This window comes from Mangifera indica, chromosome 17, assembly GCF_011075055.1.
Source record: "Mangifera indica cultivar Alphonso chromosome 17, CATAS_Mindica_2.1, whole genome shotgun sequence".
NCBI classification, from domain to species: domain Eukaryota; kingdom Viridiplantae; phylum Streptophyta; class Magnoliopsida; order Sapindales; family Anacardiaceae; genus Mangifera; species Mangifera indica.
Genome location: NC_058153.1, coordinates 1,438,457 through 1,462,338, shown reverse-complemented (window position 1 = coordinate 1,462,338; position 23,882 = coordinate 1,438,457). Strand labels below are relative to the sequence as shown.

General features: G+C 33.1%; 2 protein-coding genes across 15 annotated transcripts in view; both read right to left on the bottom strand.

The window, feature by feature from the left end:
• Window positions 1–1,468: 1,468 nt before the first annotated feature.
• Window positions 1,469–8,588, bottom strand: LOC123200687 (carbon catabolite repressor protein 4 homolog 6-like). Of its 8 annotated transcripts, XM_044616020.1 has the most exons (12): window positions 8,432–8,588; window positions 8,073–8,346; window positions 7,692–7,858; window positions 7,373–7,419; window positions 7,039–7,091; window positions 5,031–6,157; window positions 4,860–4,948; window positions 3,659–4,777; window positions 3,456–3,541; window positions 3,192–3,276; window positions 2,849–3,054; window positions 1,469–2,729 (listed from the first exon to the last, which is right to left on the bottom strand). In XM_044616020.1, exons 8-11 carry the CDS (start codon window positions 4,016–4,018, stop codon window positions 2,998–3,000), a joined length of 588 nt encoding a protein of 195 aa, XP_044471955.1. In that variant the 5' UTR covers window positions 4,019–4,777; window positions 4,860–4,948; window positions 5,031–6,157; window positions 7,039–7,091; window positions 7,373–7,419; window positions 7,692–7,858; window positions 8,073–8,346; window positions 8,432–8,588; the 3' UTR covers window positions 1,469–2,729; window positions 2,849–2,997. The 8 variants fall into 8 exon arrangements, 2 of the variants coding, with proteins under 2 accessions (XP_044471955.1, XP_044471954.1); XM_044616019.1 differs by having other exon boundaries at window positions 4,845–6,157; XR_006498662.1 differs by lacking the exon at window positions 1,469–2,729 and having other exon boundaries at window positions 2,756–3,054; window positions 3,659–5,312; window positions 5,397–5,478; window positions 6,111–6,157.
• A 4,938-nt stretch (window positions 8,589–13,526) lies between these two features.
• LOC123200686 overlaps window positions 13,527–23,882 on the bottom strand; it is a 38,923-nt gene continuing 28,567 nt past the window's right edge. The window contains exons 1-9 of one of the 7 annotated variants that reach the window (XM_044616017.1): window positions 18,119–18,255; window positions 17,760–18,033; window positions 17,377–17,543; window positions 17,058–17,104; window positions 15,982–16,776; window positions 15,796–15,842; window positions 14,545–14,677; window positions 14,155–14,462; window positions 13,527–13,898 (exon numbers count right to left, since the gene is read on the bottom strand). In XM_044616017.1, the coding sequence (XP_044471952.1) occupies window positions 13,657–13,898; window positions 14,155–14,462; window positions 14,545–14,677; window positions 15,796–15,842; window positions 15,982–16,007 (756 nt within the window). In that variant the 5' untranslated portion in view covers window positions 16,008–16,776; window positions 17,058–17,104; window positions 17,377–17,543; window positions 17,760–18,033; window positions 18,119–18,255 and the 3' untranslated portion in view covers window positions 13,527–13,656. Of the gene's footprint in view, window positions 13,899–14,154; window positions 14,463–14,529; window positions 14,678–14,715; window positions 15,843–15,981; window positions 16,777–17,057; window positions 17,105–17,376; window positions 17,544–17,759; window positions 18,034–18,118; window positions 18,256–23,882 lie in introns of those variants that run through there. The other 6 variants (XM_044616013.1, XM_044616016.1, XM_044616014.1 and 3 more) reach the window with 6 other exon arrangements.

Sequence of the window (23,882 nt, the reverse complement as noted above, 5' to 3'; positions counted from 1 at the left end):
AGAATATATTAAAACTTGGGTGGAAGAGGCGTTTGGCCGTTATTTTGAGACTTCCCAATAAGATCTGTATCGTGTTACTCCTAAGGTTTGATAAAAGGAAAATGTTCACCCTATATGTTTGAAAAAGTTATTTTCCCAATCATTTGTTAAAATCTAATGGTTAATTTTAATAGTAAAATTTATTTATGTCAATTTGTTTAAATATTATAATAGATATATGATTAATTACCATTTTATTCTCTAGGTTTTAAATATTATAATAACACTTTTAATAGTTTTAAAAATTAAAGTTTACTTTCAAATATATGATTATATAAAGATAAATTTTTTTATTATTTCTAATTGAAATTAATATAAACTAGGATACAAATTTATTTAATAAAATTCAAAAGCCAAAATGTTATATAGTTTTAGAGGTTTTTTAAAATTTTCAATAATTTTATAAAAAATTTAACATATTTTCTAAAACAAATTTAATAGGTGGATGAAAAATAACTTTTTCAAACTTATACTGGGTGAATAATATGTCATTTTATTGAACTTTGGATAAAACTATTAATTTGGCCTCATTAATATAAATAAATTATGTTTTCCAACCCAAGCTTTTGACCCAAATATTATTTTCCACCCCTTATTCATTTTTACCAATAATTAAAGTATGCTAAAGGAAAAAATCTTAATACAATGTTAGAAAGTTAAATTATTATAGTATCTATAACTATTTCACTTTTTAAAATTACTATGTCATCTAAAATTAACAAAAATTAAAAAAAATCATTCAAATATATAATTTATACGACAAACTTCTTCTCATTTCTATTTCACCCATACCCTCCTCTTTTTAGGAGTCTACTAAAGCCTAGTTGTCATTCTTACCTTCAACGACTCATCTCCTACATTAATTTGACTTCCATACCCACTCTTGGTGTCAATCTTGTCATCTTCAACTCATTCTTGTGTCATATCATTGTTTGTAGCTCATTTTGTGCCAACAAAGCCTCCGAAAATCTATCCCACATGTTGATCTTCAATGTTGACTTCACCACAAATTACTCCTTCTCTACACTCAAACAAAGATCAAACTACTCTCAGCAATCTCCTTCCACGATGCGGCTTAATGTCTCTCCAAACTTTATCACATCTCACCTCTTTATTGTGCGACTTTGTTATTATCAATAACCTTGTGTCACGGTGAGATCAGTGATAATGAGATTCTAGTCAAACGGTAATTAAAGTTTAAAAACTAAATTACATATTTTCAAACATGTAAAACGGTTAAATTGTCATGTTAAAAACGTTATGACAAGATTTATGAAAGAGTTAGTTTTTAATTATTTTTCAAAAATTTTAAATAAAATTACTATTTTACCTTTATAACATTAAATTTTTTGAAAGAGACTTGATTTTGGATAGAAAAATGTGATTTATACTATGAAGGTGTGAAAGTGTTTTTACCCCAAACATTGGGTGGCGAGGGAATTCACTGCATTAATACTGCAGGAGAAATACGGTTAACTTGTTACATGTCTTTACAGAGATTCTGTTGTGGGACTCATTTATTTTAAATAGACGTGACAGTAGCCAGCATGAAGCTTTAATGGCCAAGGCCAAAATAGCAAGGAGCTGAAAAGGCAGACTGCCTTTAACTAGTATGATTTCCATTGTCAAGCTAACTTTTCTGTCTCCGGTCCACGACAAGAGATAAGAAATTAAGAATAGTTGGTGGGCCCAAAAATTGCAGAGATGGTGAAAGATGGAAGTTAGGTGCTCATCTTTCTTTTCAAGTGCATGTGACTTAGAAAGCAAGGGTGGGCACCGCAGAGAGTCTCGTGGCCAGCCTGCCAGGAACTTTGATTAATTTTGTGAAATTGCACAACCTTGATCACATATGAAGTCTCATGTGGGCTCGTGTAAAACCCGCAATATGTGGATTGATTAATATATTCCTAATCCTGTTGTCTTTTATGGCAGAGACAAAATTCTGTGGCATTAAACAAAAAATCCAAACAGAAAATGGAAGAGAAAATACTGAGAAAGAGATGATGGAGATAATGAGTTTCAGTTGTTAGATAGCCTAGCAAAATAAATTTGAGAAAGAGAAGAGCTGTTGGAGACCTTGAAGAGGTGAAATGTCAATGAAACTAGCGGTGAATCAAGCTGAACTGAACCCAAACAGGGGTTAGCTTGAGTTGACAAAGAGCTCCCAGAGAAACCACCAGGAAGCAACTAGAGAAGATGAATCCGGCGGCAATTTTCCAATGACTCAATGAAATCAAGTTGATTCAACTCAAAATCTAGTTAAGCTAAGACTACCTTAGTTTGAGTTCAGGCTTGTTTGAGCCAAACAGGGAGCCGACTCGGATCCACCTCCAGATGAAACCAACAAAAAGTTTTTTGTAATTGAAACTGTACCCAGTCAGAAGAAGAATAGTTCATGTTGAATCACATGTTTCTGGATTTCACTGTCTCTGGCCCTGACAACCTGTCATATGGTCCATGTTAAACATCATCTAACTGTGAAGATTCCGAAAATGGCTCCTTTTAGGGTTCAAAGGGAACTGGGAAACTGTTGAAAAGATAAAAATCATAACAGTAATTAATCATCGAATCTTTATGTCAAGCCAAACCAACTTCTCAAAGTCATATAATGGATGAAAAGAGCAGCCTCAGGGTAATAAAAACCATTATTGATCAATTTTGTTTGCGCCCACTTTAAGATAGCAGCTGCTCTGCAACAATGAGATGTAATTCTATGTTGATCAAAATTTCAATTTATAACAAAAGCAACATAACATTTACAAAAACGGTATGAGAGACTGAGTAATTAAGTTATTTGTTTGAAGAAAACCTGTGGACTTTCCTTGAGATGCCTGACATTGGAAGACACTACATAGATGAATGTCAAGGTACCTGATGGGCATCTCTGAACCTTTTTAGTAGTCGACAAGTGCCATAAGTTATCTTGCGACCAAACAGCAGCATTATGAATATGATCTGTCAATCTCTCACGACTGCTACTTCAGAAGCCAAGGCAATGTGATCACTACCCCATTTCTAAAAAGGACAGCCAGAGATGTAGTTCAATTTTAGAATATCATAAGATATAGAATAGACTGCTGTATTTACAATGGCAATGCAAAATTTCTAAACCTTTTAAATAAACCCTTAAATAGTAGAAAACCCAGCATTACCTCTGTTGGGAATCCCAGGGTCCACTGCATAGCATGCTTTGGCATTGGAGCAAGAACTCTAACAGTCTGGATACCACTAGAATGCCTGTATGTGAAGTCAAAGCCAAAATAATACTTCAATTGTAAAGTTGTATCTAGTAACTAAGAAGTTTCAAATTCAAGCTGATTTGTTCACACACCAATGTAACAAACGTAAAGTTGAAAAACATATTTCAGATCAATATCACCCCAAACTAACGAGTAGAACCTTAAAGAAAAACTTACCATATGTAATCAACAGTACCCATGAAACACCTATTGTAACTGGTCATCAAGGGTTCTCCGTTAGAATCCCTTGTCCCTGTACCATCCTAAACAGTTTTTAAAAAAATTAAACTAGGATATTGCTTTCCTTTAAAGTGATCAAGAATGTGTCAAAGCTAACAACTGCAAGATCTGATAGAAGTGCAAGCTCAATAATGATCTACCTCCTCTTCTGCATAAGTGCTTTTAAGCTGTAGAGGGTGTTCCAGAAAGGTGCAGCCTTCATTGCCAGTAGCAGTTGCTATATCCATTGGAATCCACAATGATGGATCATACGTTGTATTCTCCGCATCGACAGCCTCAAAACCCAAGGGAGGAGAAATATTATGGAGAACTTCATCACCAAGTTCCTCAGAAGAAGCACCCAAGGTAGATCCTACAAACTGATCAGAACTAGAAGGAAAGAAATCTTCATTCTTGTGTAATTCAGATAAAAATGTATTGTCATCTTCATCAAAAATTCCACCTACTTCAGCTTCATCTAGATTTCTCAGATAGATTCTCCATATTTTTAGCAGCTTCATCTGGGGTGTTTATAGATAGATTCTCCAGATTATTAGCTGCTTCATCTAAGTTTCTCACCAACAGATTCTCCGGTTCAATGGATGCTAGAGAGTCAATAGTAGGAGCACCAGAGATGTCATTTTTATATTTTGCAGAACAGATAACCTGTTTTACACCAATACTTGACAGATGTGGAATCTCTGAGTTGGAAGCACCTGTGACCTCAGGACTAAATTCAAAGATTCTACTATGATCATTACACACGGGAAAGTTAAGAGTAATCACAAGATCCATCACTCTCTATTATTATGTTTGACTCAGAATGTTCACTTGATGATCCATGATTTGAATGAGAGGAGGCATTTGTCCCCATCTCAGTTAAATCAGATTTATCTTCCAGATGGGATGCTCTAGAATGAGACATTTTACAGATTCCATCATTACTATGATGTTTATCAGAAGGAAACTGACCTTCACTGTGAAGACAACTTGAACGTTCCTTGAAACCATCTATCACCATCTGCTCAGTTTCATTTGCTGCCACATCACTGACGGTACTCTCATTCATGCATTGCATATTGCTGCAAGCCTTGTTATTCAGATTTGGCAATGCATCATTGGACTGAGATGGAGATGAGCTGTTCAAAAAAGGAACATTTTCAGCATCACCATATTCTTTGTTCTTCTGCATGTCAGAGAGAGGATCACTCAGCTTAACACCAACTTCCCCCTCACCTACCACCGGTGGACCTTGTGTTGAACCACCAGCAGGCTGGACCCTACATATATTGAAAGCTCATTAGCTTCAACAACTGAAACACACAACAGACACAAAGCTTATCTCACTTTTACAAACCCCACCCGGGATTTGGATTATATGGCTTCCATGAACGAATTTGAGCAGAAGCTTGCCCTGACACCTTATCTCTATCGACTCCAGACAAATCTAACTGAAGCAAACAGCGCATAATTTGAATTTCTATTGTTTCAATCACTGAACATAAAGAATATACAGCAAAGAAAATGTTTTACCTTCAGCTCTGAAATAAAAGTTGTATAATGGACTCTCACAACAACAAAAATGTTATAGTTAGGGCATCAAACTCAAAGCATATAAAAAGACGAAAGTTACCAATACTGTCCATAAACAACAAATACAAAAAAAGAAATTTCCCATTAAATAATGCTAACTGACGCTTTACTTGTGAAAGAAGTGATTCACCTTTGGTGTACAATTAAAATCCCCACAAAGAAGAACTAGAGCATCATTCCAAATCTTTGAAATAGCATAAGCATTATCCAAAGTGTCCTAACCTATTGAAGATATAATGACATAATAATTAAGGCAAATTCACCTAGTTTAACTGATATAGGTGTAGATGTGAGTCCAGTTCATACCTGGCCAAGCTATATTTCCCCTCTTTTGGGATTGTAAAGCACATGAATGTTACAGATGACAACCTTACTAGAACCAGCTGAACTGGAAATTCAGAGTACAAGCTAATGAAATGGTATCCCCACAACATTTGGACAACAGTTTTGATGTGACTAACCCCTATATGTTTTCATCATTAATGTTTACAATCAAACAGATAACCATGATTGAGTAGTCTTGATATCTACTAAATCAACCTTATGATGTATACGAAGCAAAGTATTTTGAAGAAGTAATAATTTAAAATTAATTCCAGAACGAAATAGTGGACTAAGGTGAAGAAGCAAATACGCCTAGAAACATTAGTGTGAAGTCCTTTACCGATAGTATTAAGCATTAGTTAAACATTTAATTCATATGATTAGAATTTACTTTGAACAGATCAAAACCACAAATCTTAACATTTCATTTGATCATCAAATTGCAATTATACCCAGTAAGATTTATATCAATGGTGTTTAATATTATGGATATGAAATCAATGAAGAAGAGACAACTTTTACATAATCACGAATATTAGATATATATGTTTATTGATCATATACTTCTACCAGCAATGTTCACGTTTACTATTGTGAAAAACAGCAAAAAGATGTTCGAGATAATTCCATACCAAATTTATGAAAATATTTAGCCTGATATATACAAACAAGCGTTTTACTAATTTCTCGAGTCACCTTGTTGAGAGAGGCAATCCATTTTCATTGAAATTTTGACCCAACATCTGTTCAACAAAACAAAAAAAGAACTTCATGGGAAGTAATCATATCAATCAATAAAATTCAAGAAATAAATCATCTAGAAATAAATATTTACAGTAGGTGAATCCTAGTAGGTTTTCAAGGTAATAAGTCTTGATATACCTCAAGCACACATATCTGTGCAACATTATCCTGAAGTCTGAGTTTATTATACTCTATGGATTCCTCATACAACAATTTGAATCTACTATACAGATCATTAAATGAACTTTCAGACTACATTACCAATAAAATTTTTTTATAAGTAATATGAGAAGAACATCAAAGTTGAACTTCAATATAATAATTTGAAATCTTGAGACCAGTAGAAACCAAGAGGAAAAAGAATTAAAAAATAGTCTAATTAAACATATTCAGCCAAATACTAACTAGAATCCGGTATTATGGAGACAAAATTTCGGACATTACCTACAGTAGAACCAAGTAGAAAAAAGTCCTTATAGCTACTGGATGTTATTACAGATATCAAAGAAGAGAATATATGAGCAAGTTTCAAGAGTGAGATAAAAGATAGATACCAGAGATATCTTGATATAATTAGCCATTACAAGAGGTTATTAATATAATTTCAACTGCTCCTAGTAAACAGGAACTTCTATAACCCAAAGGGCTGCATGACTCTAAACTTTATTCTAGCTTCCCCAGGGGCACTTTAGGACTAGTAACCATGACTTTGCTGCACTAAATGACAACATCTCATCATAAGTTAGAATGGAGGTTGAAAGAAAAGAGACTACATATTTAAAATAAGATCTATTGCCATGAATCAAGCAAATTAAATGATAGAAGTAAGCCAAGTACTGCAAAATTTAACAAGACCCATAAAAACAGGAAGACAGAGAACCTTGATGTTCGCCAAAAGATTGCACATCCATCAATGGCATTTCCAGTTCGCATCTATAGAAAACTAAACAAAGTTACACTATAATTCTCAACAAAAAAATAAATTTCCTAGTCTTTAAAATAGATTAAGTTATCTAACTGTTATGATTAATGTCTAAGCTAGTTGAAAATGAGAGTATCAATTCCCCTTTTCCTATATCCAACTATGTAATTCTTGAAATAGAGTCAATAGACATTATTATTAAAAAGGTTAATAGATTTACACAGATTTGATCCAAACTTCTGGGTTAGAAAAACATAAGAAAATAAGGCAAAGGTTGCATTTCAAAACTCACCTTCCAAATGCTACTGTAACCTCTAATCCTCAACTCTGACTCTAAGTCTAGAAATTTATCAACCTCCCGAAAAAAAGAATTACTAACTGTTCATTATTAAAAAGAATAAACAAAATGCAACAATAAACCATGCAGAATAAAAATCACGAAACAATAAGAACTTCAATTATTCAAAGTCGGTAAATTTACAACAGAACAAAGGAAATTGCCAAAAATGAAAAAGCTGCAACAATCATAGTTGATCCAAACTTCTGGGTTAGAAAGCATAAGAGAATAAGGCGAAGATTGGATGGTCTTCATGAAGTAGTAGATTGATAACCTGAAAACACATAACGTCTGCCGACCATAATCCAAGTTCAAAAATTATACTTCTCTTCCTCCACTCCTAGTCTAGCATGTGACGCGGTATGTGATGGTAAAGTTTGCCCCGGTGATCAATAGCGAGGTAGTCGGCCAGCAACTTATACGAGAGAATTAAAAACCGCTCTGTCAAGCAAAAAAACAAACTAACAAAGTCAATCCAACAACCAGCTTTACTTTTGAAATGAACCAATAAACCATTAACTCACTGAAAAAAGAAAAAAAACCATGTTTTCCAGTAAGCTAAACAGTTTTTACAATGTAATTAAAATTTGAACTAAAAGATGCAAATTTAATCTTCCCAAATTCAACTTATGACAATGAAAATGTAAAAAATTACCAGAATTTGGAGGCGGCGGTACCTTGGCGTACTCCCATGCCCGATAATCCAATGGCTTACGACGGTGGGACCGCACTGCTTGATTTTGATAAAACGATGGACGAGGATAGCGGAACTGTTGATTTTGATTAGACGGCGGCGGTTGCTGAAGTGGCTGGTTAGAGAAGCTTCCTTGACGGACAGAACGTAAGTGCGAGTCTCCGGTAACGAACTGGCCTCTCCCTCTGGTGTTTGATCCATTTGCAAAGCTTCTAGTTTTTCTACCTCTCGTATTCTACAAAATAAAAACTTGTATCACAATCGAGACGCTTTTAGTAGGCGTGTAAATTGAGAGAAAAGACAATGACAAAGGAGAGTACAGCAAAGCGATACAACATGGTGGCGAGGAATTGGAGACGAGCAGAACGGCTCATCGAGTCGCAGTGACGAGAAAGTAAGCGCGTTGATCACGCTCTTTGTCAATCGCGTGAGTCTAAATAGGTAAACATGCACCTCATCCTCGAACGACGTCGTTTATTTCCTCTTTGTCAACTCCACGGTCTATATCTCTCTTTCTCCAAATCCAAACAATGCAAAATTTGAATTCTTACTGTAATAATCAAAAACTGCATGGTCCCCCTAGGGTTTTCAAACCTTCACATCTAATTTTTTTACGACGATCAACAATCTCCAAATACTTACTCTCCCTCTCTGATGGCCCTTCCTTTCAGTTGTACATCTTTTGACGCCGTATAACATCGTTGTCGAAGAAGACGACGGGTCTTCGTCGAAACAAAAACGACTTGTCTTTGTCATCTTTGTCTCAATGATGACACATAGGAGAGGAAGATGCCTAGGAGGGGAAGACGCCACACAATCAGAAAGAAAAAACGTTGGGGGGAAAGAGACGTCACTTGTAGATCGTTGGTCGTTGTCAAAAAATTCAAGCCAAAAGTTTGGAAACCTTAGCATGAAAATATTATTTTTGAAAACTTGAGTTAGAAAAAAATTATTAGTTTTTAAGATTTGGGAGGAAAATAAAAATTAAATTTAAGTTTATTTTTAATATTATAGATAAAATGATTATTTTGCTCTTAAAATTATTTTTTTTAATAATCAATATATGAATAAATGAGATTTTTAAAGTAAACAGTGGTGAATTTGGAAAAACATACCTGGGGTGGGAAATAGTCCTTTGGCCTAATAATAAGGCAAATGTATGTTGTTTAACTAATATAGGTATAGATGTTTCCAATCAAATAGAGCACCATGATTGAGTTGTCTTGACATCTATTGAATGAACCTGACGATGTAAATAAAACAAAGTTTTATTTTTCTCTAATTACATAGATATTGGGAAGATTATATTACAATCAAATTAATTTAAATTAAAATAAATCTTATATAAAATTTTAACCAAACCGTTACTATTTTATAATGAAAAGCCAGCTGAAATTTGTGATTTTAAAAAGGCCAAAGATTATTTTTGGCCTGAGTTTAATGTTAAAATAAATATATATCTCTATAGTTTGATTAAAAAACTCAAAATTTCACTTATAAGCTAACTTCTGTTAAACTTTTATATTAGAAGTCAGGGTAAAATTATCATTTTATCAATAATATTAAAAAAATATAATTTTCATTAAGTTTTTCTCATAAGATTTTAAAAACTAACAACTTTATCCTTATTTAAAGTTTTCTAATTTTGAAAAATAACGTTCCCCCCTCCCCCTGCAAAACCGAGGGTTTTTTTTTTACCCTCTCCTACCATTGGCAATATTGCTTTTACCTAATGACACACTAACCACCATCTCTTACCCTCTCCAACACATAATGAAGATTAACTTATAATAAATTAGCTAAATCTTTGCTCATGTGGGCTCGTGTAAAATCCGCAATATGTGGATTGATTAATATATTCCTAGTCCTGTTGTCTTTTACTGGCAGAGACAAAATTCTGTGGCATTAAACAAAAAATGAAGGATTTTGATAAAAAAATTAAAATTTTTAATTTATGTTCACATCATATGTAATAATGGTATTGAAAAGTTTATATAGTTTTTCAAGAAATAAAACATAGAAATATGTAAACTACCTTGTACTTTATAATTTGATTTGAAGTTTGGAAGCTTGAATCACTAAAATAAGTGATCTCTTAACTTGCACCCTTCAAGGAAGAAAAATGGAAGAAAGGAAAAACTATTTCCTGGCAAAGAAGAAGAAGAAAAAAAAATGTATATTTTTCTTTATTTTTTCTCACATTTATTGCATTAAAATTTGATAATTATCAAGTTAAAACATATGTTTAATTCTCATTGATTGATAAATAAGAGAAATGAGAATTTGACACATGTTAATTCATTTGTGCCCAAAATTAATCATTTTAACTTTCTAAACAATTTAAAAGGTGTAAAATGACAATTTTGCCCCTTTTCCAAATCTTATTCGAAAAACATAATTTTTATCCTCGGAAAGTGCTAACCAACCATGGATAAATATTTTCAGCTTCATAACACAATTTTCTTCCTTGAAATATAGGTGTGACCTTCAAGGTTCATAGTGACGTAGTCGTAGGCCCCATATCGGACGATACGTTTCATTATATCATTATATAACCTAAAACTGTCGTTAACCGATATACTTCATTTTCTGCTACAAAATGAAGCTCCACTAATCATGTGGTATCATCTAACAATGTCTCATGACCCCTACATCACAATGAAATACAAGCTTCACATAATATAAAATGAACATTTCTTACTCACACTTACTATGTAGTCCATCCCTCCGTCATTGCATCCCGATTAAACTTGGATTCATGGAATATCAAAATCCAATATTTAATCTTTTTGAATATCAAGTAATACATCATAACGTGCCACATCGAAACTCTTTTCTTGTGGTCTTTTATCTACACTGGCCAGTGTCTTAGATTTCTCGATATTCGTATAGAAACTCGAGAACAGTCGAGCTGACGGATCCTTGTATGATCATCACTTGTCCTCTCGCTCAAGCAACATATAATCAAAATGGCTTCTGAACGAGACATGATTAGCCTCGTGGTATACATCGTATGAATCATACGTTCCGGAACGAAACACAACTGTGATATCTCAAGTCAAAAGATCTATACACTAGTATGATTCACGATGTATCATTAACTACATATTAATGCCCATGTGATCATCGTTCAGCGGTCACGTTCGATAAACAATATAATAGAATAACCTTTGATCAGTTCTCTAACCATCAAATGGTTCCATTGTTTACCCATGTGTATATCTATCATGTCTAATATCATCCATTGATATACTGTGGTGATATAGCAAACACCCACTATGCAATACTATTGCCCAAACAGATTGTCTATGCAGGGAACGATTTGATGACGTTTATTAAAACTCATCGGAACCTTTCGCATGTCGTATGCATGTAGTTAATATGACTGTAATATACAACTACAACATATATATATATATATATATATATATATATATATATATATATAAAAGTGACGTTGAAAACATGTAAAGTATGACAAAATTTTTCTTTTATTAATAATGTATATGTAAGATATACAATCCTTAAAACCAATTAAAGCGATTGGTTTTTACGGGATATTCTAACAAAAAAATCCAAACAGAAAATAGAAGAGAAAATACTGAGAAAGAGATGATGAAGATAATGAGTTTCAGTTGTTAGATAGCCTAGCAAAATAAATTTGAGAAAGAGAAGAGCTGTTGGAGACCTTGAAGAGGTGAAATGTCAATGAAACTAGCGGTGAATCAAGCTGAACTGAACCCAAACAGGGGTTAGCTTGAGTTGACAAAGAGCTCCCAGAGAAACCACCAGGAAGCAACTAGAGAAGATGAATCCGGCGGCAATTTTCCAATGACTCAATGAAATCAAGTTGATTCAACTCAAAATCTAGTTAAGCTAAGACTACCCTAGTTTGAGTTCAGGCTTGTTTGAGCCAAACAGGGAGCTGACTCGGATCCACCTCCAGATGAAACCAACAAAAAGTTTTTTGTAATTGAGACTGTACCCAGTCAGAAGAAGAATAGTTCATGTTGAATCACATGTTTCTGGATTTCACTGTCTCTGGCCCTGACAACCTGTCATATGGTCCATATTAAACATCACCTAACTGTGAAGATTCTGAAAATGGCTCCTTTTAGGGTTCAAAGGGAACTGGGAAACTGTTGAAAAGATAAAAATCATAACAGTAATTAATCATCGAATCTTTATGTCAAGCCAAACCAACTTCTCAAAGTCATATAATGGATGAAAAGAGCAGCCTCAGGGTAATAAAAACCATTATTGATCAATTTTGTTTGCGCCCACTTTAAGATAGCAGCTGTTCAGCAACAATGATATGTAATTCTATGTTGATCAAAATTTCAATTTATAACAAAAGCAACATAACATTTACAAAAACGGTATGAGAGACTGAGTAATTAAGTTATTTGTTTGAAGAAAACCTGTGGACTTTCCTTGAGATGCCTGACATCGGAAGACACTACATAGATGAATGTCAAGGTACCTGATGGGCATCTCTGAACCTTTTTAGTACTCGACAAGTGCCATAAGTTATCTTGCGACCAAACAGCAGCATTATGAATATGATCTGTCAATCTCTCACAACTGCTACTTCAGAAGCCAAGGCAATGTGATCACTACCCCATTTCTAAAAAGGACAGCCAGAGATGTAGTTCAATTTTAGAATATCATAAGATATAGAATAGACTGCTGTATTTACAATGGCAATGCAAAATTTCTAAACCTTTCAAATAAACCCTTAAATAGTAGAAAACCCAGCATTACCTCTGTTGGGAATCCCAGGGTCCACCGCATAGCATGCTTTGGCATTGGAGCAAGAACTCTAACAGTCTGGATACCACTAGAATGCCTGTATGTGAAGTCAAAACAAAAATAATACTTCAATTGTAAAGTTGTATCTAGTAACTAAAAAGTTTCAAATTAAAGCTGATTTGTTCACACACCAATGTAACAAATGTAAAGTTGAAAAACATATTTCAGATCAATATCACCCCAAACTAACGAGTAGAACCTTAAAGAAAAACTTACCATATGTAATCAACAGTGCCCATGAAACACCTATTGTAACTGGTCACCAAGGGTTCTCCGTTAGAATCCCTTGTCCCTGTACCATCCTAAACAGTTTTAAAAAAAAATTAAACTAGGATATTGCTTTCCTTTAAAGTGATCAAGAATGTGTCAAAGCTAACAACTGCAAGATCTGATAGAAGTGCAAGCTCAATAATGATCTACCTCCACTTCTGCATAAGTGCTTTTAAGCTGTAGAGGGTGTTCCAGAAAGGTGCAGCCTTCATTGCCAGTAGCAGTTGCTATATCCATTGGAATCCACAATGATGGATCATACGTTGTATTCTCCGCATCGACAGCCTCAAAACCCAAGGGAGGAGAAATATTATGGAGAACTTCATCACCAAGTTCCTCAGAAGAAGCACCCAAGGTAGATCCTACAAACTGATCAGAACTAGAAGGAAAGAAATCTTCATTCTTGTGTAATTCAGATAAAAATGTATTGTCATCTTCATCAAAAATTCCACCTACTTCAGCTTCACCTAGATTTCTCAGATAGATTCTCCATATTTTTAGCAGCTTCATCTGGGGTGTTTATAGATAGATTCTCCAGATTATTAGCTGCTTCATCTAAGTTTCTCACCAACAGATTCTCCAGTTCAATGGATGCTAGAGAGTCAATAGTAGGAGCACCAGAGATGTCATTTTTATATTTTGCAGAACAGATAACCTGTTTTACACCAATACTTGACAGATGTGGAATCTCTGAGTTGGAAGCACCTGTGACCTCAGGACTAAATTCAAAGATTCTACTATGATCATTACACACGGGAAAGTCAAGAGTAATCACAAGATCCATCACTCTCTATTATTATGTTTGACTCAGAATGTTCACTTGATGATCCATGATTTGAATGTGAGGAGGCATTTGTCCCCATCTCAGTTAAATCAGATTTATCTTCCAGATGGGATGCTCTATAATGAGACAATTTACAGATTCCATCATTACTATGATGTTTATCAGAAGGAAACTGACCTTCACTGTGAAGACAACTTGAACGTTCCTTGAAACCATCTATCACCATCTGCTCAGTTTCATTTGCTGCCACATCACTGACAGTACTCTCATTCATGCATTGCATATTGCTGCAAGCCTTATTATTCAGATTTGGCAATGCATCATTGGACTGAGATGGAGATGAGCTGTTCAAAAAAGGAACATTTTCAGCATCACCATATTCTTTGTTCTTCTGCATGTCAGAGAGAGGATCACTCAGCTTAACACCAACTTCCCCCTCACCTACCACCAGTGGACCTTGTATTGAACCACCAGCAGGCTGGACCCTAAATATATTGAAAGCTCATTAGCTTCAACAACTGAAACACACAACAGACACAAAGCTTATCTCACTTTTACAAACCCCACCCGGGATTCGGATTATATGGCTTCCATGAACGAATTTGAGCAGAAGCTTGCCCTGACACCTTATCTCTATCGACTCCAGACAAATCTAACTGAAGCAAACAGCGCATAATTTGAATTCCTATTGTCTCAATCACTGAACATAAAGAATATACAGCAAAGAAAATGTTTTACCTTCAGCTCTGAAATAAAAGTTGTATAATGGACTCTCACCAAAACAAAAATGTTATAGTTAGGGCATCAAACTCAAAGCATATAAAAAGACGAAAGTTACCAATACTGTCCATAAACAACAAATACAAAAAAAGAAATTTCCCATTAAATAATGCTAACTGACGCTTTACTTGTGAAAGAAGTGATTCACCTTTGGTGTACAATTAAAATCCCCACAAAGAAGAACTAGAGCATCATTCCAAATCTTTGAAATAGCATAAGCATTATCCAAAGTGTCCTAACCTATTGAAGATATAATGACATAATAATTAAGGCAAATTCACCTAGTTTAACTGATATAGGTGTGGATGTGAGTCCAGTTCATACCTGGCCAAGCTATATTTCCCCTCTTTTGCGATTGTAAAGCACATGAATGTTACAGATGACAACCTTACTAGAACCAGCTGAACTGGAAATTCAGAGTACAAGCTAATGAAATGGTATCCCCACAACATTTGGACAGCAGTTTTGATGTGACTAACCCCTATATGTTTTCATCATTAATGTTTACAATCAAACAGATAACCATGATTGAGTAGTCTTGATATCTACTAAATCAACCTTATGATGTATACGAAGCAAAGTATTTTGAAGAAGTAATAATTTAAAATTAATTCCAGAACGAAATAGTGGACTAAGGTGAAGAAGCAAATACGCCTAGAAACATTAGTGTGAAGTCCTTTACCGATAGTATTAAGCATTAGTTAAACCTTTAATTCAAATGATTAGAATTTACTTTGAATAGATCAAAACCACAAATCTTAACATTTCATTTGATCATCAAATTGCAATTATACCCAGTAAGATTTATATCAATGGTGTTTAATATTATGGATATGAAATCAATTAAGAAGAGACAACTTTTACATAATCACGGATATTAGATATACATGTTTATTGATCATATACTTCTACCAGCAATGCTCACGTCGACTATTGTGAAAAACAGCAAAAAGATGTTCGAGATAATTCCATACCAAATTTATGAAAATATTTAGCCTGATATATACAAACAAGCGTTTTACTAATTTCTTGAGTTACCTTGTTGAGAGAGGCAGTCCATTTTCATTGAAATTTTGACCCAACATCTGTTCAACAAAACAAAAAAAGAACTTCATAGGAAGTAATCATATCAATCAATAAAATTCAAGAAATAAATCATCTAGAAATAAATATTTACAGTAGGTGAATCCTAGTAGGTTTTCAAGGTAATAAGTCTTGATATACCTCAAGCACACATATCTGTGCAACATTATCCTGAAGTCTGAGTTTATTATACTCTATGGATTCCTCATACAGCAATTTGAATCTAATATACAGATCATTAAATGAACTTTCAGACTACATTACCAATAAAATTTTTTTATAAGTAATATGAGAAGAACATCAAAGTTGAACTTCAATATAATAATTTGAAATCTTGAGACCAGTAGAAACCAAGAGGAAAAAGAATTAAAAAATAGTCTAACTAAACATATGCAGCCAAATACTAACTAGAATCCAGTATTATGGAGACAAAATTTCGGACATTACCTACAGTAGAACCAAGTAGAAAAAAGTCCTTATAGCTACTGGATGTTATTACAGATATCAAAGAAGAGAATATATGAGCAAGTTTCAAGAGTGAGATAAAAGATAGATACCAGAGATATCTTGATATAATTAGCCATTACAAGAGGTTATTAATATAATTTCAACTGCTCCTAGTAAACAGGAACTTCTATAACCCAAAGGGCTGCATGACTCTAAACTTTATTCTAGCTTCCCCAGGGGCACTTTAGGACTAGTAACCATGACTTTGCTGCACTAAATGACAACATCTCATCATAAGTTAGAATGGAGGTTGAAAGAAAAGAGACTACATATTTAAAATAAGATCTATTGCCATGAATCAAGCAAATTAAATGATAGAAGTAAGCCAAGTACTGCAAAATTTAACAAGACCTATAAAAACAGGAAGACAGCGAACCTTGATGTTCGCCAAAAGATTGCACATCCATCAATGGCATTTCCAGTTCGCATCTATAGAAAACTAAACAAAGTTACACCATAATTCTCAACAAAAAAATAAATTTAATAGTCTTTAAAATAGATTAAGTTATCTAACTGTTATGATTAATGTCTAAGCTAGTTGAAAATGAGAGTATCAATTCCCCTTTTCCTATATCCAACTATGTAATTCTTGAAATAGAGTCAATAGACATTATTAGTTGAAAGGTTAATAGATTTACACAGATTTGATCCAAACTTCTGGGTTAGAAAAACATAAGAAAATAAGGCAAAGGTTGCATTTCAAAACTCACCTTCCAAATGCTACTGTAACCTCTAATCCTCAACTCTGACTCTAAGTCTAGAAATTTATCAACCACCAGAAAAAAAGAATTACTGACTGTTCATTATTAAAAAGAATAAACAAAATGCAACAATAAACCATGCAGAATAAAAATCACGAAACAATAAGAACTTCAATTATTCAAAGTCGGTAAATTTACAACAGAACAAAGGAAATTGCCAAAAATGAAAAAGCTGCAACAATCATAGTTGATCCAAACTTCTGGGTTAGAAAGCATAAGAGAATAAGGCAAAGATTGGATGGTCTTCATGAAGTAGTAGATTGATAACCTGAAAACACATAACGTCTGCCGACCATAATCCAAGTTCAAAAATTATACTTCTCTTCCTCCACTCCTAGTCTAGCATGTGACGCGGTATGTGATGGTAAAGTTTGCCCCGGTGATCAATAGCGAGGTAGTCGGCCAGCAACTTATACGAGAGAATTAAAAACCGCTCTGTCAAGCAAAAAAACAAACTAACAAAGTCAATCCAACAACCAGCTTTACTTTTGAAATGAACCAATAAACCATTAACTCACTGAAAAAGAAAAAAAAAAACCATCTTTTCCAGTAAGCTAAACAGTTTTTACAATGTAATTAAAATTTGAACTAAAAGATGCAAATTTAATCTTCCCAAATTAAACTTATGACAATGAAAATGTAAAAAATTACCAGAATTTGGAGGCGGCGGTACCTTGGCGTACTCCCATGCCCGATAATCCAATGGCTTACGACGGTGGGACCGCACTGCTTGATTTTGATAAAACGATGGACGAGGATAGCGGAACTGTTGATTTTGATTAGACGGCGGCGGTTGCTGAAGTGGCTGGTTAGAGAAGCTTCCTTGACGGACAGAACGTAAGTGCGAGTCTCCGGTAACGAACTGGCCTCTCCCTCTGGTGTTTGATCCATTTGCAAAGCTTCTAGTTTTTCTACCTCTCGTATTCTACAAAATAAAAACTTGTATCACAATCGAGACGCTTTTAGTAGGCGTGTAAATTGAGAGAAAAGACAATGACAAAGGAGAGTACAGCAAAGCGATACAACATGGTGGCGAGGAATTGGAGACGAGAAGAACGGCTCATCGAGTCGCAGTGACGAGAAAGTAAGCGCGTTGATCACGCTCTTTGTCAATCGCGTGAGTCTAAATAAGTAAACATGCACCTCATCCTCGAACGACGTCGTTTATTTCCTCTTTGTCAACTCCACGGTCTATATCTCTCTTTCTCCAAATCCAAATCCAAACGATGCAATGTAATAATAAAAAACTACATGGTCCCTCTGGGTTTTCAAACCTTCAGATCTAATTTTTTGATGACGATTAATGATCTACAAACACTTACTCTCCCTCTCTGATGGCCCTTCCTTCCAGTTGTACATCTTTTGACGTCCTATAACATCGTCGTCGAAGAAGACGACGGGTCTTCATCGAAACAAAAACGATTTGCCTTTGTCATCTTTGTCTCAATGATGACACATAGAAGAGGAAGATGCCTAAGAAGGAAAGACGTCACACGATCAGAAAGAAAAAACGTTGGGGAGGAAGAGACGTCACCTGTAGATCGTTGGTCGTTGTCAAAAAATTCAAGCCAAAACTTTGGAAACCTTAGCGTGAAAATATTGTTTTTGAAAACTTAGGTTAGAAAAAAATTATTAGTTTTTAAGATTTGGGGGGAAAATAAAAATTAAATTTAAATTTATTTTTAATATTATAGATAAAATGATTATTTTACTCTTAAAACTATTTTTTTAAATAATCAATAGATGAATAAATGAGATTTTTAAAATAAACAGTGGTGAATTTGGAAAAACATACCTGGGGTGGGAAATAGTCCTTTGGCCTAATAATAAGGCAAATGTATGTTGTTTAACTAATATAGGTATAGATGTTTCCAATCAAACAGAGTACTATGATTGAGTTGTCTTGATATCTACTGAATGAACCTGATGATGTAAATAAAACAAAGTTTTTTTTTTCTCTAATTACATAGAAATTGGGAAGATTATATTAGAATCAAATTAATTTAAATTAAAATAAATCTTATATAAAATTTTAACCAAACCGTTACTATTTTATAATGAAAAGCCAGCTGAAATTTGTGATTTTAAAAAGGCCAAAGATTATTTTTGGCCTGAGTTTAATGCTAAAATAAATATATATCTCTATAGTTTGATTAAAAAACTCAAAATTTCATTTATAAGCTAACTTCTGTTAAACTTTTATATTAGAAATAAGGGTAAAATTATTATTTTATCAATAATATTAAAAAAATATAATTTTCATTAAGTTTTTCTCATAAGATTTTAAAAACTAACAACTTTATCTTTATTTAAAGTTTTTTAATTTTGAAAACTAACGTTTCCTCTCCCCCTGCAAAACCTAGGGTTTTTTTTTTACCCTTTCCTACCTTGGCAACATTGCTTTTACCTAATGATACACTAACCACCATCTCTTACCCTGCCCAACACATAATGAAGATGCGTCGATTTGGACGAAGCAACGAGGCTTTGTCAATTCGTTTGATTTGACGAAGTCTCGTTCATTAATCTAAAATTAACAAAGAGCTTTTGTCGATTTCAAACACTCTTTCTTGTGTTGGATCGGTCCGTAGCTTCAAGCATCATCGTTGATGATCAAAGAGGGCAAGAAAATAAACTTTAAGTTTTAGAGAGAAAAATGTTATTTTTCAAAGTTAAAAAACTTTAAACAGATACAAAATTATTAGTTTTTAAAACTTAAGAAACAAAACTTAATAGAATTTATATTTTTTTATATCATTGATAAAAATAAGAATTTTATCTTTATTTCTAATAGAAAATCTTTTCACATTTTAAAAATGAAGCTGAAAATAAATTTAATATCACTATAAACTTTGTCATATAAATATTTAATTTAAAAAAATGAAATACATTTATCTAAAGATTTAAAAGTGAGTATAAATATAAAAACATCAAAGGAGAATATAAAACGAACCTTGGGTGTGTGTGTGTATATATATATATAGTGTTTTTAACTCTATCATTAAAGCTGGATATAAAATTATTAACAATAAAATTATGTGTATTTATTTTGGGTATATAAATATATACATATTTATATATATTATCATGTGATTGAATAATTTTAAATTAAGAATAAAATAATAACCAATCATATGATGACATATATAAATATGTATATATTTATGTACTTAAAATGAATACATATAGTATTACTCAATTATTAAACGGAGCCCAGAATTGTCAGCAACTGATAGTAAGATTATCGTACGCTCAAATCTCAATTGCCAATTCAAACTTGACACTGTCGCAGATTGTGTTACTAGAAGGGTTGAAAAGACGGAAAAACAGAGGACTAATAAGTAATTTAATTTTAAATTAACTGATAATATTAATAGAATTGAATGATTGATAAATATTTATATATTTTAAAATTAATAAATAGAAATCTGTCGAGCAAGTCCTTCACCCTGAAATATTTGATGAAACATAGGAGCGCTGGAACTTTTCGGTGGGGGCATAAAATCGATGGCTTCTTTAGCTGGGGCATAAAATGATGTGGACGCCGGCCACAGCGCCACATCATATAGGAGTAGGAATAAAATATTAGCCAATAAACTTATTCTCATCTACGCTGTAGCAAAATTTTAACTCATATGTTTTAATTTTTAAAAATTTAAAAATTTATTTATTATTTAAAATCTGTTAAATTTTTTTTATTAAAGTTATAAATAAATTATTATTTTATTAATAATATTTAAAAAATTATAAATTTATCTTATTTTTCTTCGTAAGTTTTGAAAACTAATAAATTCATCTCTGTTTAAATATTTTAAATTTTAAAAAGTGATAATGTCATCCTCACACCTAGGTTTTTTTTTTCTCCTCTCTCCAACCACCCCTTCCTCACCTCTCACAATGGTCGTTTCGAATGATCTCGATTGTGAGGGTGGAAAGAGGAAGATGTCAATGACAAAGAAAGGAGAAAACAAAAACCTAAGTGTGGGGGTGGGAGGAATAGTCACTTTTTAAAATTTAAAATATTTAGACAGAGATAAACTTGTTAGTTTTCAAAACCTAAAGAGAGAAATAAAATAAAATTATAATTTTTTAATATTATTGATAAAATGACGATTTTACCTTCGATTTTAATAAAATAGTTTAATAAATTTTGGATGATAGATAGATGTTTGAATTTTTAAAAGTTAGTGGATATAAAATTAAAATTCCACCGTACCTTGGGTGAGAATAACTCTTTTGGCCTAAAATATTACTTCTTTTGTCTCACACAGTATTAAAAAATTTATATGTTTGAGTTTTTTTTTTTTTCAGAGAATTGAATTAATTATATTAAATAAGTAAAATTCTTAATTTAATAATTTTAAATTATAGATGACATATTATTTAATTATATGATGATATATTATTTATATATTAATTTTATGTAATTAGAATATATATAGATGTATGTACCATTACTCTTAACAATATTAATTCATATCTTGGATGTTTGACAATTCAAAGATCAAAGCCATGCCCGATTGAAAATAATTACCTTGATGTTCTCCAAAAGACTGCACCTTCATCAATGGCAGTTCTAGTTGACATCCATATAAAACCAAAAGGAGGAAAAATTTAAATATAAACATATGGGGTAAATATTTATTAGTGATATATAAAAATTAAACTATTTGTTGATGTGATTAAATTAATCCAAAGAAATAATTCTATTCAAATAAAATTTTCTTAAGAAAACCTAAAACAAAATTAAACTTTAAATCCCCACAAAAAGGTTATTTTCCCAATCTTTAAAATAGAATAAGTTATGATTTGTATATCTAACTCTATATATATATATATATATATGTATGTAATTCTTGAAATAGAGTTAACAGGAGTCATAATTGAAAAGGATAATAGATTTACACACACTTCATCCAAACTTTTTATAAAACACTGGTTGCCTAGAATGTCAGCACAAGAAACTGCGCCAGGACAAAAACATAGGTTGCCTAGAATATCAGCACAAGAGACAACGCCAGGACAAATAGCTGATGAATGATGAAAGCTTCAATCTAAATTACCAAATTCAAACGAAAACCATACAAAACTGGAAATTCATCACTTAAAAGGATAACAGATTTACACATACTTCATCGAAACACCTTAGAAAACATAGTTTGCTTAGGATATCAGCACAAGAGACAACGCCAACACAAATAACTGATGAGAGCGCCAGGGCGAGAACTGTACAGGAAAAAATGCGTAACAAATTAAGGGGAATTCCCTTAACAAACGTAATTTGAAAAGCCAATATATAAATGTACCTTCATGCAAGATTCTCTAAAGCCCCTCCTCCGAAGCAGCCGAAAGCCCTGATACAAAGACATCAGAAAATGATCAACGAAAATAAAGAAAGTAGGGAATTATTTTTATGAACTAGATGCTGAAACTAAACCGTTTTCGGCCCCCCTGCATGACCAAACTTCCATCTTCATTTATGCCACAAATCACTCGAGAGAATTCAATGATTTGGCTTGGAAGAAAAAACATGGTGCCGCCCCTAACTCCATCTACAAATGTCATTATCATCTCTTGCGTTTCTGGGTCGTCTGTGTCGTTGCAACATAAATCTGAGTGTGATATATTCGCTTGTGCCCCTGCTCTGATCGTAATGGTCTTACGGAAGCGGTCTGGACGTGCCGGTGGTCTAAAGAACCTTACTTCAAGCTCAGCGCCGGTGCGGTTTTCAAAGGTGGTAAGGTTTGCACCCATGGCTTTGGTATCACATGATAAAACTGGGATTTTACATGGTTATATAGAATTGCGAAGAGCACCGAAATTCGGTCAAAGGGGAGGAATAGTTGATGTTTACGTAATATGTTTTTCCTGTTGGTTTCTGCACGTGAGATACATTTCCTGAAAACCCTGAAATATCCTTACATTTTCTGATGGACTCGGCTACCTCCCTTGATGGTGTTGAGGGTAATTGAGCGATGTTACAAATTGAGCATGACGTAATTCGAATTTTCTACGCCTTCATTTCAAAACTACTTTTCTGGAAGTCTTCGATTGTTGAGCTCAGCATGCCGTCAAAGAAAGACTTTAACTCCTAAGTAGCTTTTGAGTCACTTTCCATGCTTAACAACTTAATTATGGTACTTCGACTATTTTGAATAAGACACAGAATCATAAGATTTTGGCCAATGTTTTTTTCCATTCTCTTTAGCGTAATGGAAAATATACACACGGTGATTGTGATGTGATTGTGATGGCAGATTATTTTATTTTTAATTTAAAATATTTTATTATATAATAATATATTATTTCTATATTTTATTATATAATTAAGGTACGTGCAAATCAATTTATATGCGGATTTTCAATAAAGAAGGGAGACCGGTCGTGGTTCAATTAAGGTGCTATTTTTTCTTTACCTGCGTTTTACAAGTCTTAACTGAAGGAAACATTGCCTGATTTGAATTCCTACTGTCTCAATCGTTGAAAACAAAGAATATACAGTAAATAAAGGTTTTACTCTCTGCTCTGAAAACAAAAATGTCATACTAAAAGGGCATCGCACTTAGAGAATCTATGAAGACAAAAGTTACATAGCTTCACCTTTGGTTGTTGTGATTGATATTATATATAGTTAGAAAGTTCTTTAAATATTTTTTTCAATGATATATAATTTATAAGATTTAGAGGTCATTTGGTTAAAATTAAAAAATAAATTATTACTGTATCAAATAAATAGTAATTTTCAAATTGAATTTGTGTATTGTTACATTATCT